Source organism: Apis florea, unplaced genomic scaffold, assembly GCF_048593485.1.
Source record: "Apis florea isolate Af1SG1 unplaced genomic scaffold, ASM4859348v1 contig_2291_pilon, whole genome shotgun sequence".
NCBI classification, from domain to species: domain Eukaryota; kingdom Metazoa; phylum Arthropoda; class Insecta; order Hymenoptera; family Apidae; genus Apis; species Apis florea.
In genome coordinates this window covers 4,295,266-4,314,875 of record NW_028256553.1, presented here as the reverse complement: position 1 = coordinate 4,314,875, position 19,610 = coordinate 4,295,266, and the positions used below count along the sequence as shown (strand labels likewise).

Genomic DNA, 19,610 nt, shown 5'->3' with positions numbered 1-19,610 from the left:
TCAAAAATAAAATAAAAAAAATTATGCAAAATTATTATATTTAAGAACCAAACAAAAGTATTCAAATAGATGAATAGTTTTATGATTAATAAATAACATTTATATCATTATATAATATATATATATATTGTTCAATATTAAAATAACAAAATATACAAATAATATAATACTTACGAGGATATACAGGGAATCCACCAGAAGCTTTGTTCTTTTCCAAAATCGTTACCTTCCTGAAGGGTTTCTGGAAGTTCCTGATTCAGAGTTTCCGGCAAGCCAAGGGTCAGGAAGGAGTGTATAAAGGACAAAAGACCAAGGGCAATGAGGGGTAAAGCAGCGTCAATATCAGCCTAAATAGAGTAAAAAGAAATATTTTCGATATTTTTATACAATTCAGAACTAATCAAAATATCTTTTTTATACTTGTCTATATCCTTAAATTTATTAAAAGAAAATTAATTTTAATTAAAATTAAAAATTAATTTTATTATATATAACAATTAATTACTTATTTTTCTTCATTAAACCAATATTAAAGCACAAAAGCTAATTGACTTTTGAATTTTTTTATATTTTATTATAACAAATTAAAAGATATTTCGATTCACTTACCAGATAAATAATGTACGGTCCTAAAATATGAGCGACATAACCGATAATATGGATCAAAGACACACCCTGGGCTCGCACTACGGTAGGCAGCATTTCAGCTGCATATTGGAAACCAATATTCGCCGCGACATTCACTCCAAGACGTGCGATGATCGCCATAGCGACCGTTGGCGGGCCTTGAACAAGTTGAGAAATATGTAAATGCCATGAATGCCGCATTCTACGCACGATACACTCGACCGATCCACGCTTGGTCCAGTTAAAAATCAAATGTCATCCCTTTGAATGCATATTGTTGTGTGTAATAATACTCTTAATGAGCGGATTCTTGGTTAAATTGAAGAAATGAAATAAGGGGGAAGAATTTGAGTAGAAAGATTTCTTTACATTCAATGATCTGTCAACGATGAATGATGTATTTACTTAAGTTTTAAAATCTTAATATATTTCTCAACGAATAGAATTCTCGGATGATCAATAATGATAATCTTTGAAAAAATTCTTATTTTTAAGATTATAATATCTTTGAATTTAATAACAACATGTTAAGACTTTATAATTATTTATAATAGGAAAATAATTTTTTCACCGGAATGTTTTAATTTTTTAAAATATTTTAAATCGACATATCGATAAATCAGATTCTATCTTTCTTAATTAACTTATATTCCTCGTATTTTATTGAATAATTTCATTGATGAAAGCTACTTATAAAAAAAAGAAAGAGAAGAAGAAATAAAAAAAAGACTTACCAGCAGGGGTGGAAAGGGCAACAAAGGAGAAAACGCCACAGAGGAACATTGATGCGAAACCCATCCATCGTCTGCCCCATCTATCGAGGAAAAGGGCAAGTAGTACGGCCGCCGGAAGTTCCGTGAGGGAAGCCAAAGAGAAGGACGTGAAAACGTCAGGATCTAGAAGTTTCATGTTCCAAACGTGACCATCGAACACCCACACCATAAGCAGCCTAGAAAAGAGCGAATCGTGTCATAGATAAATCACCAGGTTTCCCGATCGTTTATAAATCCTTCACGAGCACTGTTTGCACTTTGTCCATATTAATTATATATACTTAGATACCGCATGAACGATACTTAATAATCCATATAAAATACTCATAATATCTGTTTTCGTAATTTATGACTATTTTATGATAATTTATTTCAATGTTGTTTTTATAGCAATAGTTGTGGGCAATAGATACGATGATTTAAAATAACGAGGTAATTTTTCAATTTATATATTTAACTATAATATACTTATAATTAAATATATTATGGATATAATTAATTGCAACATACTTTATAAATTTTAACATATGATTATTAATTATTAATCATCTTTAATTAATTTTTACACTATTTTTTTCTAATTCAACATACATTAATAAAATAAGTTTATTATATTTTTAGATTTACTATATTTCTTTTGTATATACAGTTACTTTACACTATTTATTTTATAGTTTTGTTTTCAAGAATATTATTTCCTCATTTTTATCGCATATCATTTTTTTTTGCTATTTTTTGATATGATATCAAAGAGTTTTTTTTTTTTTATAAAAGTAAAAAAGTAAATGAATAAAAATAAATAAAAAATTTAAGAATTAAAATTAATTGAAATTAAAAATAAAAATAAAATTATTTTTAATATTTCAATTAATTTTTTTCTAAAATAATATTAAAAATTAATAAATCAAAAATTTATAATTCTTTAATATTTATTATCAAAATTAATATCAAAAAGATTGACTTACCAATAAACGATGAGCATGATAGTGATACGACCGAGTCGAGGCAGTTTAAAGAGATGCAGGACGGTATATTTATTATGCGATTGATCCTTCTCGTTCGACGTTCTGCAACTTTTTTCGAATTCATCGAATATTTCCTGTTTCACTTCCTTGCCATTCACTTTCGCAAACTTTTTTAGCATCTCAATCGCTTTGTCAATTCTTCCACTGGTTATATACCAACTGTGAAAAAATATATGAGATATGCAAATAAAACTTGTATAAATCTTGATAAAAAAAAAAAAAAATCTTAAAAATTATTTTTTTCGATGGAAATTAAACACTTATTCATTTTGTTAAATATCTTCTTTTCTACAGATTTAAATATCATTACAACGGAGGTTGTCGAACTTGTTTCAAACGTGATTAATCATTCGATTACAAAGTGCAATAAAAAGTGTGTCTCATTGAGAAAAAGAAGTTGATCTTGAAATATTTTTTCTTTTTTTGCAAAATCGAATAACCAGTTATGCGAATAATTATTGGATAGACTTATTCATAGATAATTTTAAATTTTTAAGTCTTCACATTTTAATATCTCTTTTATAAGAAAGTAGAATTCATTAAGAAACACGAAATATCGAAATAAATATTAAAGATAAAAATGGAATGAAATGAAATATATTGAATTTATATAAATTATTACACTGCATATTTTAATATTTTTTTAATTTAAACATTTCATAATTTTTGAGATAAAAGAAATAAATCACGAAAGAATCATAAAATTTATTATCAATAAAAAATTAAAAATATAATATATATATATATATTTTCTTATTTAAAAAAAATTAAGATAAAAAAAAAATAATTATTTCTTCATTCTGAATTTCTAATTCTATTATTTTATGAAAGGATTAAACGCACTTATATTCAATTTTATGTAATCTTATTTATATTCATACTCGAGTATTCATGAGAATATTCATATAACATGTATATAATTTCAAATTTATATATCTATATATATTATTTTGATAATTTGGAAATTTGGACGTTAATCGAATTACCGTGCACTTTCAGGAACAATCCATGGTCCTATAAATGCGACCACCATAGGACAAGCGGTGACCATGCTTAAAATCCTCCAATTTGAGATCCAATAAGCGATCCAAGGTAAAAGACTCGCAGCTGCCGCGAAATAAAGTCCGAAAGACATATTTGCCACAAGAGTTCGATATTTCGGGCCGACATATTCTATCACTGAAAGGGCATTTACGACATTTTCTTTATTACAGTCGAAAATATATCTACTACGTATCTGGATGTAAAAAAAGATGTCATTCTTGCCAAATGTTCTACCAATATATTTTCTTTATTTGACAAAGCAATATCGTTCCGTTATTTCAACAGTATTCTTCATTTTATTACTTTTATACATGTATAAATGTTCATATTTCAAATTAAAATTTTTTTTATTTTATTTTTCGATAGGATTGTTCTCGATTTTAATTGAAAAATCATGTATTATATTGATTTTTATTTTCATTTATTTTGAATATTGTAATATATATTAATCCACATAAATTCTTCATGGAGTATTTGTATTGTTAATCTGATAGTTTTTACGTAGCGTAATATTGAATAAAAAATGAGATAATAAATATTTGTTAAAAATAGTTCGAGAAATTTTAACATTTTTTCGATTTTGTAATTTTTAGTAGACATTTCTTATAGATTTTAATGTGCTAAATATGAAAGTTGTTTCTTTTTTAAAACTCATTGTTTTTGAATGCAATTTTGGAAATATTTTGTGCTTCTATAATAATAGTTATTTTTGACAAAAAATGATTCTATGGATCCTCTTGAATAAAATAATACAAGTATTTATTAAATTAACAAAAAATCTAATATAATATTTAAATAATGATCAAAGTTAAAAAAATGAGATATAATATAATAGAATATAATATAAATAATTATAATATAAATTATAATATAATATAAATGCTATAATACATATTTTTGTTAATATACAATAAAAATTTGTTAAAGAAAACATCAAGAAAAATTATACAATCATTTTTGTTTTCAATATAGATAAGAACACAATTATTTTGATAGATGATATTCAATGATAATTTTTTCTACTGCACAGCATAAATAGTAATATTGAATATCATTATGTCGTATTAAAAATAAAAATGATTTGTAATTTTCCTTGATATTTTCCATAAAAAAAGCATTTGATGCATTCCATTGTGATGCTAATAAAAGAATAATTCTACATAATTATTCTTTAACGTTTTAGCGTAATCTTTTTATATCAATTTCATTATAATTCTTTAATTATGTAGAATAATGAAAAATGTTTCAAATAAATGTTATTCAGTTTTGTAGCAGTTATCTCAATAAATAGAAATTAATATTTTATTTAAAAAAAATGGCAGATCTTTTATTCTTCTATATATTGTTACAAAATATTTTTTATATCAATAATCAGCTTATTGAAATAGAAAAAAGAAATTCAATATCTACTATTAATTACTAAGAAAAAAAAAAGACTTGTAATTTTTTAGACGGTTTATCTTATATATATATATAACATACAGAAAATTTAAGGAATAATTCTAGACACTAAAACAAATATAAAAATTGATATACAAAAATATCTATTGAAATTTATTTTTTAAATTAAAAGGGAGGAAATATTTTATGACGAAGAATATTACGATGTTATAATAAATAAGATTTTAAAATAAATTAGTTCGCTGTATAAGCAATTTAATTTTGTATTGAATGAAGAGGGACGAAGATGGAGCCACTTTATCGCCATTTTTATTTTACCTATAAAATTAAATTGCTTATAACTTAATAAGTAAGCCTCGACCGATATTTTTACTTATTAATTTTTTTTTATTTATTTTAGTTTTTGAAATCAAATTGATTTGATTAAATTCTCTTCTTCCGAATATCTTATATATAAAATGTAATGATAATTAATAAATTTGCCATATTAGTATTCATTATAATTTTTCCAACGACTTACCGATAATAAAAAGCACGTTGAAGCAATTATCGAATGATGATCCAACGATTAATCTTGCGAGACAGAAGCTCCAGAAGCTGTCGCAAAACGCGGTGCCAACAGAAGCGATGAAACCTATCGCGTTGCAAGCGACCAACGCCGGAATTCTGCCATAATGGTCGGCTATGTAACCGAATATTAAACCTCCAAGCATGCTGCCCACGAAGAAGGCCGATTGTGCCGCCGAGCTAAGGAATGCGTGGTCGCAGACCCATTCCAGCTGAAAACAGAAATGGGAAGATACTTTATGGTTCAAGCTAGTTATGCATGAAAAATGTAAAGATGCTGTGAGAACGATGGGAGATCAAGAAAATAGGAATTTGCGTTTATATTCTTAGAACGTGATTGAGAAGTTTAATTCATAGAAATTATATTGTTTTTTTTAAATAATAATAATGATATGTAATAAAATAACAGGGATAGAAAATAAAAATAACAATTGACAACAAGAATTGACAACAAAAATTAAATAATTTTTTGATTAAGAAGAATTTGTATATTTCTTGGATTATAGCTAAAAGTAACTAATCAGTTAATATAATAATATTATATTAAAAATTAATGATGTAATAAAATATAGGAATAAAAATCGACATTAAATATGATATTTATTATTTCAGATATAAAATTTTTTTAAGTTATCATTATGTTTAAATATATTTTTGTCGATAATTTATTAGAGAGATAATTATACTAAATAATAAATATAGTGCATTTAATTTCAACTTTTTCTTTAAAAACATTAAATATTAATAAAACATTATATAATACTTTCTATGAAAATTTGATTATATTAATAAACAATTTTGAGATTGAATGAATATCATCTCTTCAATTATGTTTCCATTTATACAAATTTGTGTTTAAGATATCTAGTTTAAATAATTGTCCTTTCATATTAATTTTTTTTCTAATTTTTTTCTATAAATTACATATTGCAGAAATTATCTTATATATTACACATTAATAATTTGAAAGATATATATATAATAAATAAAACAAAATTCAAAGTAATACAAAGATAATATAAAATTTTAAATTTCAAATTTTCATAAATAAATATATAAAAAATATATGTATGGTAATATACATAATAATGTATGATATAATAATATATATATTTATATATTTTTATTATCCTCATATTATATATGAAAATTATAATTATTTTCTAAAAAGAAACTTACCTCAACAGCAATAGATCTATATGGAATCATTGTATGATTGAACGTCCATCCATTTTGACAAGATTTGATTGGCCAGGATGGATCTGCTTTTCTAATACCTTTTTCCATTATTTCAGTATAGTTCACATTATACATATTGCATCGCGAAAAAGAAGTTGCACCTTCCTGCTTTAACTCTTCTGTTGATGCTATAGGTATCGATATCGCGATCCTGAATGAAGAAATACAATTTCAATTAAAACGAGAATTGTAATATGTAATATGTTTTGAAGAATATTAATTTTATACGATAATAATTATATTATATTTCATTTCTTCTTCTTTTTGTATATACATCTATTACATATCTATTATCTATTAAAAATTACATAGATTATATATTATCAATTATCTATTAGAATTACATATCTATAAATATCTATTAGAAATTAAAATAAAATTTTAAAACAAAACGAGGTGAAAGAATTTAATAAAATAATATGAAGAAAGTAAACGAGAAATTAAATTTTATTTCTTCAATAATTTAAACAAAGTTTGAAAAATAAAAAAAAGAATACAAAAAATTAGCATTATAATAATTCCATTCTCTTAAATTTAGGTCACATTCAAATTTATCTTTTTAAAAAAATCCTCCCCCATCAAAAAAGAAAAAATCCAAATCTACTCATATTCAAATATATTTTTCTATAAAAAAAAAACAAAGACGAGACAGAATAAGATAAAAGAGAAATAAAGATAGAAAGAAAGAGAATTAACAATAGTAAAAATAATAAAAAATAATAAAAAGATAAAAGTTTAAAAGATATTCGTCTTCTGTATGTCTAAGAATTCCAATTGCGTTCAGATTTAATTATTAATTTTGATATGTTTAATGTATTTATTTACAGACAAATAAAGAAAAAAAGAGAAGATGCATGAAAATGAGAAAACAATTTCCTGATTGAAACATGTGAACGTCTAGAATTTGCAGGAGGTTGTCGACCAAACTGGTTTCCGGCGAGCCCTCGAACGATACGATACCGGTCTACTATTACAAGCGTAGTGATTCAGTGGGAAACGCATAGTGTGAACGATTTTCTTCGTTGACGCATCCCAGAAAACCAAATCTTGCGTGTGTTGAGAACGGAAGCGTGATTTCTTTCTAGGCTGATCGTTGGTAGTTTCCGTCCAGATAATAGAAATTCCAAGTTTCGAAGAAATAATTCGTAGAACGGTGAGTAATTAACTACTTTTAAATTTATGCTTGGTTTTTTTTATGATTGTGATATAGATTAGATTAGTTATAATAATGTAAATTAATAATGTAAATTGATTTGACGCTTTTTTAAAAATGATATTTAAATTTTTTTTTTTCGAACAGAGATGAATTAACATCTGATTTCTTGATTTGAAAAATTCAAATTTAGAAAATTGCAAATTCTCGAAACTTTCAAAACTTTTTAAATTTAAATTTTATTTTATTTCGAATAGAGACAGGTCAAAATTTGGTTTTTAGATTTGTAAAATTCAAGTTTGGAACATTGCGAATTTTCGAAACTTTCGAAATATTTTAAATTTAAATTTTATTTCTTTTTAAATAAAAATGAGTCAAAATCTGATTTTTAACTTTCAAAATTTGCAATTTTTGAAATATTAAATATAATAAATCTAAAATTTAAGTACAAATTCAATTATTAATAATTAAAAAAAAATTATATCGTTGTAATATTGTAATATTCTCTTAAATTATTTTTACAAATTATTTTTACGAGAATTTCGAATCAAAATAATAAAAAGTTTCGAAGTTTAAGAATTCGAAATTTTAAAGAATTTTGAAAAATATCCCATATCTAATTTAAAATAAAATACATCTTTTGTTTTTATCTTGAGTAAAATTTGAATTTTATCTCATTTGAAATGAAATTTGAATAGTCTCTTATATTTTCTTTCAAAACGAAACAACATGAAAATGATGATATTACGATTAATATTTATATAAATAGATGTTGACTTTTGTTATTAATCTTTGATAAATATAATTTAAATTCGTAGTTTCATATAAATTTTGTAACTCGAATGAAAATATTTTCGTAATACGATATGATATTATCATAACTGGGAAAATGGAAATTTCTGTGCAACTAGAAAACTCTGTCCTCGATATTTATTGCTATCTATTTGAAAAACAAAAGAGGCTTGATATAATTCACGTAATTTCATGGAATATAATATATATGGTATAATATAAATGGTAATTAATTGAAAAATAATCTGTAATGGTAATCTATAGTAATTAATTGTAAGAATTTTCAATGATAAAATTTATACATTATTGGATGTGATTTGAATAAATATTATATCTACGTGAAATGTTTATTATATCATGAAAAATTCGATAATATAAGTTGATTTTTATTAAAAAAACTTTGTTATATCAAATAAAATTTTTTAATTCATAATTTTTAGAAGTTTTGAATTTATAAATATTTAAATTGCTAGATTCTTAAATTTTCGAATTTTCAAATTTTTGAATCATTGAATAAATTACATTTTAGAGTATAAAAAATTTTTCAAGTTCTCTTAATTGTTTAAACATCGAATAATTAAAATTTCAAATTTTGAATTTTTAAGAAAAATTTTTGAATTTTTTTGATTTAAATTTTCGATTTTTATACTATTATATATATATAAGCTCCGAATTTTTTAATTTTCAATTTTTGAAAAATATATTATTTTACATATTTTCAACATTTTTAAATATTTAAATTCCCTTGTAAACTCCAAACTTCTAAATATCAATTTAAAACAATTTCACACTCTTTTATTCGAAATTATTAAACTTCACAATCTTCCGAATATTTAAATTTTCATATATCGAAACTTTTAAATCTTCAATGCCTCAAACGTTTGAAACTATTATAATATTTTTCCACTACGCCCATTTCATTCAAATAGGTGAAAGAACTACGATCTTTCTACTGTTCCATAATTCAACGATCCAGACAGTACGAACTCTGCATGAAATTTCACTTACTTTTCTTCGTCCGTGAGGTTCCATCGATCGAGTTCTGGCACGGTGCACCAATGCTCGTTTGGTAGCAACGTGATGAAGAATTGCGTGAAGTAAAGGAACGCGTATACGAAGGTGAAGGGCAAAAGGACAATAAAGAGGAACCATTGATAACGGCCTGCCTCGCCAACGTAAGGTAGGATATCGTCGAAGGTTTCGATCTTTGGACGCTCGCCCTCTTCGGCTTTCACGCTCTCCACCATGACTGTCATTATCTTGATCTCTGCGAATAAACAACACCTTGATTACTTAACTTGAATTATGTGTAACGAGGAAAACTTGAGTTCAAGGTAAATTATATTATCAGCTTGATGAGAAAGTTCTGTTTTTTTTTTTCTCTTAAAATAATTTACTGAATTATTTCTTTTTTCCTGACGGATTTCGAGTCACACATCAACTATTATGATTATTAGCAATCATATATTATTGTATGCTATTTCATGATTATTTTTAATCTTTTTTTCAAATGTATTTCGAATTGTTTTAAACTAAATTGATTATTTTGATTAAAATTTTTGTAATTTAATTTAAATTATATTTGTGTATTTTTCAAAAAAATTTAAAAACTCAAGGCGAATCAAAGCCTTGTTAGTAGGTTGATGAATAATTCTGTCTTTCTTTTTTATAATTTAAAATAATTATTTTGATTAATTTAATAGGTCGATTAAATAATCGCTTACCTTGATTTATGAGTTACGAAGATATTCAAGATTTTTTAAATAAACTATATTACTAAGTTAGTGAGAAATTCTGTCTTTTTTCTTAAAATTGTTTTTATTGCATTAATTATTTTGATTAATATTTTTAGATCAATTTTCAAATAGCTGATTTTGAATCATTAAAGAATAATTAAATACTTACATTTTTAAATTAAACTTTCAAGTATTCTGCTTTAATATAAATCATTTTTAACATATTGTTTGTCTGTATACAAATTATTTCATCATAATTCATGTTCAAGAATTAATTGAAAAAATTAGTTTAAATTATATTCTATTGCAAGAATTTATTAAAAATTGGAAATTTGTAATAAAATCATCAATATTTACCAATTTTTTAAGAAAATATATTTATCCCTAACTCTTCGATTATTGTATAATATAATTCATTGTTATTTCTAGTTACTTTCAAAATTTATTTATCTCATTAATATAGAATAAATATTTAGTTGTGTTATTAAAATATAACTTCAATATATAATTTTATTAAAAAAATTTTTTGAATTGTAAATCTTTTATAATGTAGAATTTTTCATAATTATACTACGAAAAACTAAAATATTTGTTACCAGATTCTTAATAATAAATAATTTTTTTATATGTGTTAATATATCCTAATATATGAAACAATATTATTCGAATTCTGTTTATACTTGAAATAATTTTTTCTTATTGTGAAATGAGATTTTTAAGAAAAAAAAATCGATTTTAAGTTGAGATGAATTAAATTATTGTTAAAAAAAAATGAATTATTGTTAAAAAAATCAAGATAAAAAAGATGAAATCTCTTTTGAAACGATTATTATAGTTGATATCATTGATCAAAATTCCTGTATATTTTATTTTAATTTTTTTATTGCATTATTTGATATAATTGTAAGTTATATGTTGAAACCAAAACAAAAAAATATAAAGTTAGAAATAGACTTCTCTTTATTTGAATTCTTTGGTTTGTTAGAGAGGTGAAAAAAGAAGTAAAAAGATCCTTGATCATTTTTGCAAGGTTATATTGCAAAATGAAGGATACTATTGAAGGTTTAATACAGTCACTTGTACATTCTAATTGAAGTGTCCTTTAAATTGTTTCTTATTTTTCTTTTTATTAAATGAGGAAAGGATATGATAATTATAACTAAAGAATGAATAAACTATAAATTATTATTCGATATCTTTTAGGGAAAATTGCAATAATTTTCTAAAAACAAATATTTAAATTATAAAATAGTATATCTCAAGTTCTAGATATTATTCTAGATATTTTGCAGAATATTAATTTGTATTTATTCTTTAAAGAGATTATAAGACATAATAATATGATAATTTTAATTAATCTTTTAAAAAAATTCATATTACAAGTGGAATATTATTTAATTAAAATTAAAAAAATTGAATTATTAACGATTATTGTTATAATAAAATAAGTGAAACTGATATAACAGTATAATAACTTTATTGTATTATTAAGTTTAAAGAAACTTAATAATAATATCAAAATAATATTGGAAAAAATGACTACGATAAAAATTATGATTTATAAAAAAAAATAATTATTATTGCAATTATACAAAATTTTCATTACAATTTACATATTAATCAAATAATAATATAAAATAATAATAAAACAAAAATAAGAAATTGATACTTTTAATATTTTTATTTAAATTTGAATATTAATCATATATAATCATAATCTACTATATAATCCAGAAATAAAATATTTTTCATTATTTTAACAAATAATAAATTGTTACAGCGTTAACAAAAGATTTTTTACTTTTACTCAACGAAGGCTAAAGTTATAAAAGAATCTGAATCACGACCAACTATTTAGGATAAAATATATATGAAAGTTATACTTCCTTTCATAATTGAGCTCCTAATTTGCTACCAATTAAACGCTTTTTCCCATCATGTTCGTCCTCTAAGAAATCTTTTTACAAAAGAGAAATCCGATTTTACATATAATCGTTTTTCAAGTTTGAAACATAATACGATATTAAACACTAATTATAAAAAGAAATTTATCATAATTGAAAACTTAAACTATTATTTTTTGATGTTAGATATTGTATAGACTTTAAAATTTATTGGTATACCCTTTGAATTTTTTTAAAACTAAACTTAAGATTTTAAATTATTTTAAAAAGTTAGATGGATAAATTTATTAGATGGCATATAAAGAAAATTTTGAAAATTTGCAATTGTGAAGAAAATAATAAAGTATCATTTTTTATTTGAGTTATTAATAAATTTAAAAATTTAAAAATAAATTTGTGTCATTTATATATGTGCTAAAAAAAAAAATCAAAATGTTTTTCATAATTTTCGATCATCTTAAAATTTTTATATATTTCGATATCCGTTGTTTGGTTTCTATTTTAACTGATTTCAATGATTTTTTTAATATAGATATGGTTTATAATTCATGTACAAATATATAGATTCTATAGCTTGAAATAATACACAAAAATTATATGCGAAATTTCATTTTTGAAAATTTTTGAAAATTTTTCAAATATAAGTTAAATTGGTAAATCTTTTATAAGAATATTATATGAATATTATATATAACATTATATATAAATAAATTGTTAGTTTGAGAAGATTATTATTCTAAATAATGAAAATAAGCAAAAAATGTAGAATAAAATTTTCAAAAAAAAAAGCGAATTTGCAAATTCATTGATTATATATTATACTATATATATATTTAGATTCGATTTTTTTTTAAAAACGAAAATTTAAAAATTTTATTTATTTTTATTTATAAAATATGACATTGATAGTGTATTTACTAGTGTATTTATGTAATATATTCATTGATAATCAAAAATTGATTAATTTCATTTGTACTTAAAAAATTGTCAAATTTGATTTGTTCGAAAATATATAAAAAAATTTTATTTTATATTTTTAATTTATTTCTTTTTTATGTAGAATCAATTATAGGACTATCAATTATAGGATATCTTATATATTAAATTTTTTTTGGTACATTATAAAATTTTAATAATTAAATTATGTACAACATGAAATAAAAAAATTTGTGTGTTGTTATTTACTTAACAAATATAAGAATATAAGAAAATTATCTTTTATTATTTTTTTTTTTACTAATTTTTCAAAATTTTTATTATAATTAAAATGTTAATAATTAAATGTATAAATATTTTATACACTAATCAAGATGATTATTATGTGTAATTGATGTTCATTAATAAGAAACTTGAATAAAAAAAAAGGCAGTAATAGCAAGAGAACCGGAAACGATCAGTTCGTGATATAATTGCTATTTTCTACAAACTTGGAGAAATTTGCATAAAATACATATTTCGTGAATATTATGACGCGTTTGTGTCGAATCAGAAAGTCTATGAATATATTGTATGGAATACCATGGCATGGAATGAATTAAACGAAACAATGAATAAAATTTTCAATTTTTGATTTTTCAATAAAATAATTGACTATAATGAATTTAATTATGAGTAAAAGAAAGATAATTTTAAGATTCAAAATTTGTATTTTTAAATTATAAATTAAAAAAAATGATTTTGAAAATAAGAGAATTATTCATGAGATTATTATATCGTAAGTAGTCGATAATGCAATAGTAATTGTTTTTTACAGAAATAATAAAATAATAAAATAAATATAATCTTTGAGTTCATAATATTTTAAATTTTCGGAAATTGTTGAATTTTTTTAATTTAAATATATTTTTGAAACATATCAAATCTTTCTTTCTTCTCTCTTTTCTTCTAACAAATGTTAAAATTTTCAAATTTCAAATAAAATATTAATATTTTATAATAAAATTATAATAAAATAAAAATAATTTCCATAAAATTTGCAGGTATAAAACAGAAAAACTAAAAAAAATGTGTAATATGTTTAATATAAAAATTTGTAATAACAATTTATTATTATTTATTCAATCATGAAGAGGAAAAAATTTATATACAATACAAAGTAAATGAATTTTAAACGACTATTTAGTCATATTTAGTCATAATATATACATATGTATTGCGGTATAATAATTACCACTATCAAAATCTACATGGACGTATGTAAATGATATGGCAATGAAAATATATATGTTTGTATAAAAAATACGACTAAACACGTTTCAGTGTAATAACGAGTTATTTGTAATAAATTGTTTACATTGAATAATGATTAACTAAGTTAAGAATCATTTCCGTATCGTGTGCAAAGTGCAAATGTAATTTTAAATGTAATTTCATTAAACAAGAATTTTTTTATCAAATATATCTCTTACTTTAAAAAAAAGAAATATCTACAAAAATAAAACTAATTTATGCCCAATATAATTTTTAATATTTTTACTGCCAAATATGGAAGATTTTTATTTGAAATTCTAAAAATTCATACATCACAATAAATTTTAATTTCTTATCAAATTCTTAATCAAATGTTATATTAATTCTTATATATCATAAGTATATATTCTTATACATTATATTATAATTATATATTCTTAATTATACATTGAATATTAAAATTTATAAAACCATTTTTTAAAAATGAAAATCAGTACTGTGAATTTTCGAAATAAAATTCATTAAAAATCAAGATCTTGAGATAAAAAAACTCTTTAATCTCAGAATAATGAATTGGAAGAAACACATAAATGCAATGTTTGAAGTGCATTTATTGCGATTAAATATATATCAAACATGTAATGATTTAACTAACAATAGATCAGTAAAAATCATAATAGTCATTATTCAAAATAATTCGTTATATATAGTTTTAGAATTAGGATCATTATCGAACCAATTCCGTTCTCTGTATCGATGTTAAAAGTAAGAATATTCGTGTGTCCACTATATTCTTACACAAAAGTGGAGATCTTGAATAATCGTTAATCATTCGAGATTAATTAATCAATATAAAAATACGATCATGACATATATACATACGCTTTGCATAAATGATTTTTCAGTTTCTTTGCCTTCGAACTGATCACAGGGAAAGCGTGTGCGATCACAATCCATTGAAATTCACCGATGCACGCGAGATATCCGCATAAACGACGCGTGTAATAACGCGAAGTGAAACGATTGTTCAATTTCATTTCGAACTATGAAATGTTTTTTGTGATTGAGACTTTTTCTTTTTTTTTTTTTTGGAAAAGAAAATTAAATTAAAAAAGAACAGGATAAAAGTATCCTCTTGTAATTCTTCTATGTTGCTTGTAAGTATCTCATTATTAAAAAAGAGAGATTAAATATTTTATTTTTACAATTACTAAAAATATGGAAGAATTTTAAGAATGATTTATAACAATTTTTATCCAAATATTAAATATATTTTTCTGTTTTGTCGCTTCTTTGTTATTTTTTCGATTTGGATCTTTGAAATTGGATATTTTAATATTTTTGTAGATGTTTATATAATATTCATTTCACATTATAAGGGATGAATTGTAAATAAATGAAATTGTATTTAAAACTATTTGGTTATATTTGATTATATTATAAACTATACAGAAAACAGAGATTTTTTAATTCTATTGTTTAATCCTATTTCAGTTATATTGGATTATTTTTAACTTATCATTCTGATAATATGAATAACTAATATTTATAAAATCTATCAAAAATAATTTGGGTCAATCACTTTTTAGTTGATTATTCAATAAAATTATGAAATATTCAGTTAAGTTATTTGTTTGATGGAAGCTCAGTTAGAGTCAATTAACTAGTTATTTGAAAAAATGTAATTTTGTAATCAATATCGAACGATTCTTTTATTATGTGTTCTTTACTGTTGAGAGTTAAAATAATATTTGAAAAGTTATGAGGATTTCTGCCACATAAAAACTTTAATTCAAGAAATCGTTAAAAATTGTTTGAGAAAAATTCAGTTTATAATATGTCTTTGATTATTGAATATAAAAAAGAATAAAAAGGTATGAATATTTGTTATATTATATACTATTTAATATTCTAATATTCTAAGAATTCTCAATTCAAAAATAGTTTTCGCCAAATTGCAATAAAATGTATCGTAAATTAAACTTTACATATTCTACAAGATAGATTTTAGAGTAAAACATTCTCTATATTATTCTTATTGATAATAATTTTCATCAATAGAGATAGAGATATATCATACATTTTTCATTTTTATTATTTTTCTGTTACTTTGAATTATAGTTATTTATATATAATGTATTTAAGTCTAGAAGATATATAATATATTTAGAAATTCATTATTCTATGTTAAGTTTGATTCAAAATTATTTGAATTACCAGAATTTCATCATAATTTTTTTTTAATTTTTATAATTTTTTCAAATTTTAATCTTTATTTTAATTTTAATTTTTATTTATATAATAATTATAATATACACTTCAAATATAGTTTTGGACAAATACAATCTTTTTTTTTTTTGGTTTGATTATTATTGATTATTGTTATTATTATATAAGGTACTTAATCTTAAATAAATATAGATTAGTATAGATTAATTAAATTAATCAAAAGCTGTTAAAATTTTCTTTTTACTTGATTTTACAATTTAATAATTGGAAGTTTTATTAGTTATAAAAATTATTATGATTGTGATTAATATAACATAATTTAATTTGTTTGAGAAATTATATTTAAAATTATTAATTTTCTTAAATAATAATAAATAATATTATTAAATTAAACTTATTAATACTAAAGTTTCATTTTCATATTTTGTAATTTATATTATATTTTGTATAATTTATATTATATTAGTAATAATGAATATTTAAATATAATAAAAATAATTATTGATAAAACATTATTGATAAAAACTTATAACTAAACTATAACTAATAATTTATTATGTTTTATTATGTTGATTTTAATTAAGAAAAACTACTAACAATTTCTTTTTAATTAATAAAAAATGAAAGAAAATTAAAATTAAATGTAATAATAAATTTATACTCTTAAAAAAATTCCTTGAATCCAAATCTTTTAAATGATTAATTTAATGAAATTTAATTAATGAAATGAAATTAATGAAATTTAATATGAATTTTTTATTATTTCTTAAATTAAATATTTTTCAAGTTTCAATTTTGATATTGATATTCTTTCAATTATTCTTCAGTTTGAAAGGAACAATTGTTATTAAATATAATGTAATGTTAGTTTTATATTTATCAATAATGATTTTTTAAAGGAGATCAACTTTTTCTAAACTTCATATTAAACATAAAATTATCAAATTTTCTAAAAGAGGCGATTATTTTGAAACGATTTTTATATCCTTTATCTTCTATAATCAATGTTTCCAATGTAATCCTAGAAGTCAAGTTGTCTTTCTGGCAAACTTTTATCAATTCATTCACTTTTTTATCTTTATCATAGATATTCCAAATAAAATTATTTCGACACTATTTTAAATATTTTAGTATTCTTCAGTTCAAATCTTTTTCTTGAATTCAAATAAGATCAGGTAATTTAGACAGATATATTACGAATATAAAGTTGGAATCAAATTACTTGATCGATTCAAATGAAATTTAAATTTCAACATTTAATCTGCTAGAATAATAATAACTCTTTATTAATGCGATTTCATATTAGCATCGAGTTTTAATGAACTTCTTTTTTCATTATTCTTTTTATCGACACTGAGATTTTAATTAAATACTTGTCACAGAGAATTTAAAGAAAAGAAGAGAAATAAATGGGATATAACTTCTTGCAAAGAAAGAAGCAAATTTTTTGTTTGTTTTCCTTCTTTTAACGAGTTTTGCCTTTGTAGACAAATTCGTTTCGATATTTATGATATGTGAAATATTCATCCTAAATATTATTCTAGCCAAGCAAAAAAAGATCATTCTTCTCTAACAGATATAAAAAAAATATCAACAAAAAAGGAAATTGCTTCTTCTCGTAAATGTACCACTTATTCCAAATGTACCAGAACTACAAGCCACGAGGGCATCGATACCACCGTATAAACTATTTACCTTGTTTACGATCCGACTCGAAACTTTATTTCTTCCGACTTCGTAAAACCTGGAACTTTACTCGGCACACGGTATCCACAGATCCTCTATCCAGTCTTCTTGAAAAGAAATTTCCAAGTTGGAACACAAAAATCAAACTTTCTCACTTTGTCTCTCTTTCCGTTCGATTCTTGACGGAACGAATCAACTTCGAAGAACGAATTTCACGAACGAGTTTATATACTAAAATAATAAATAAAATGCAAAAAAAGAAAAAAAAAATATTGAACGAATAACCGCGGATCGCAACGGCTCCCGTGATCCTACAAGAAACTAGGACACACGTGCTCGATCTCGATCGTGACAGTGATCTTGCGAGTGCACGAGATCCCCGATTTTTCGGGCGCTACGCTACATCGTCATTTAAAAAGGGGCACGCACGGACTGTTCTCCTCGTGTACAATTAGTGAGGCTTTATACCGCGTGCAGACGACTGCCGAAGCCCCACCAACCGTGTCGCGTGTGTGCGGCTATTGGACGATGCCAACGGGCCCGTCGATTGTCTGCGAAGAGTATACACACGACGTGCATACGTCACTGGAGAACTCGTAGCCGGGGAATTTTGCGATTCCAACAGAGTTACTTCTGTTTCACGACGTTCGACTCGCTTGGATTTTCTCATGACTCGTTGCTCTTTTTTTCTTTCCTTCTTCTTTCTTTCTTTTTTTTTTTTTTTTTTTTACAATTATACAATTGACACGTTCGCACGACACGAAAGCGAGACACGATGCGAGTATATAATAATATAACTACATACATAGGTGAGTGTACTCACAGAAAACACAGGCATGTGTTTATGATCTGTCATGAGATTAATTCGTTGCATGAATATTAAATTTCATTGACTCGTTGTCCGGGAAAAATAGATGATTTTTGAAATTTGAGATAAATAGAAATAAATGATTTTATTTCTTCGATTATTGTGAAATTTTTTAAGTAAAATGTATTAACTGTGTTTATAAAGAAATAATATTTCATAGTATGTATTTTATATTATTATTCATATAATTACTATTTTGAAATAGATATAGATAATATTTCATTATAATAGTTTACTTTAGAACATTAGTATTTTAGTATTTTTATATGAAATATTATTTATTTATTCCAAAATAGTAGTTGCATGAGTTTATTAAAATATATATATCTGAAATATCATTTTTTTTATGCAGCTATTATTTTAGAGAAAAGTTTAT

At 22.7% G+C, this 19,610-nt stretch overlaps 1 protein-coding gene across 2 annotated transcripts in view; it reads right to left on the bottom strand.

Annotated features, from left to right (window-relative positions):
* Nucleotides 1-19,610, bottom strand: part of LOC100864080 (carcinine transporter) — a 57,692-nt gene that overhangs the window by 1,470 nt on the left and 36,612 nt on the right. The window contains exons 1-9 of one of the 2 annotated variants that reach the window (XM_012487423.3): nucleotides 18,376-18,821; nucleotides 9,630-9,888; nucleotides 6,617-6,827; nucleotides 5,391-5,649; nucleotides 3,412-3,604; nucleotides 2,366-2,584; nucleotides 1,362-1,576; nucleotides 610-785; nucleotides 175-347 (exon numbers count right to left, since the gene is read on the bottom strand). In XM_012487423.3, coding sequence (XP_012342877.1) covers nucleotides 175-347; nucleotides 610-785; nucleotides 1,362-1,576; nucleotides 2,366-2,584; nucleotides 3,412-3,604; nucleotides 5,391-5,649; nucleotides 6,617-6,827; nucleotides 9,630-9,877 — 1,694 coding nt within the window. In that variant the 5' untranslated portion in view covers nucleotides 9,878-9,888; nucleotides 18,376-18,821. Of the gene's footprint in view, nucleotides 1-174; nucleotides 348-609; nucleotides 786-1,361; nucleotides 1,577-2,365; nucleotides 2,585-3,411; nucleotides 3,605-5,390; nucleotides 5,650-6,616; nucleotides 6,828-9,629; nucleotides 9,889-18,375; nucleotides 18,822-19,610 lie in introns of those variants that run through there. The other variant, XM_031916909.2, reaches the window with a different exon arrangement.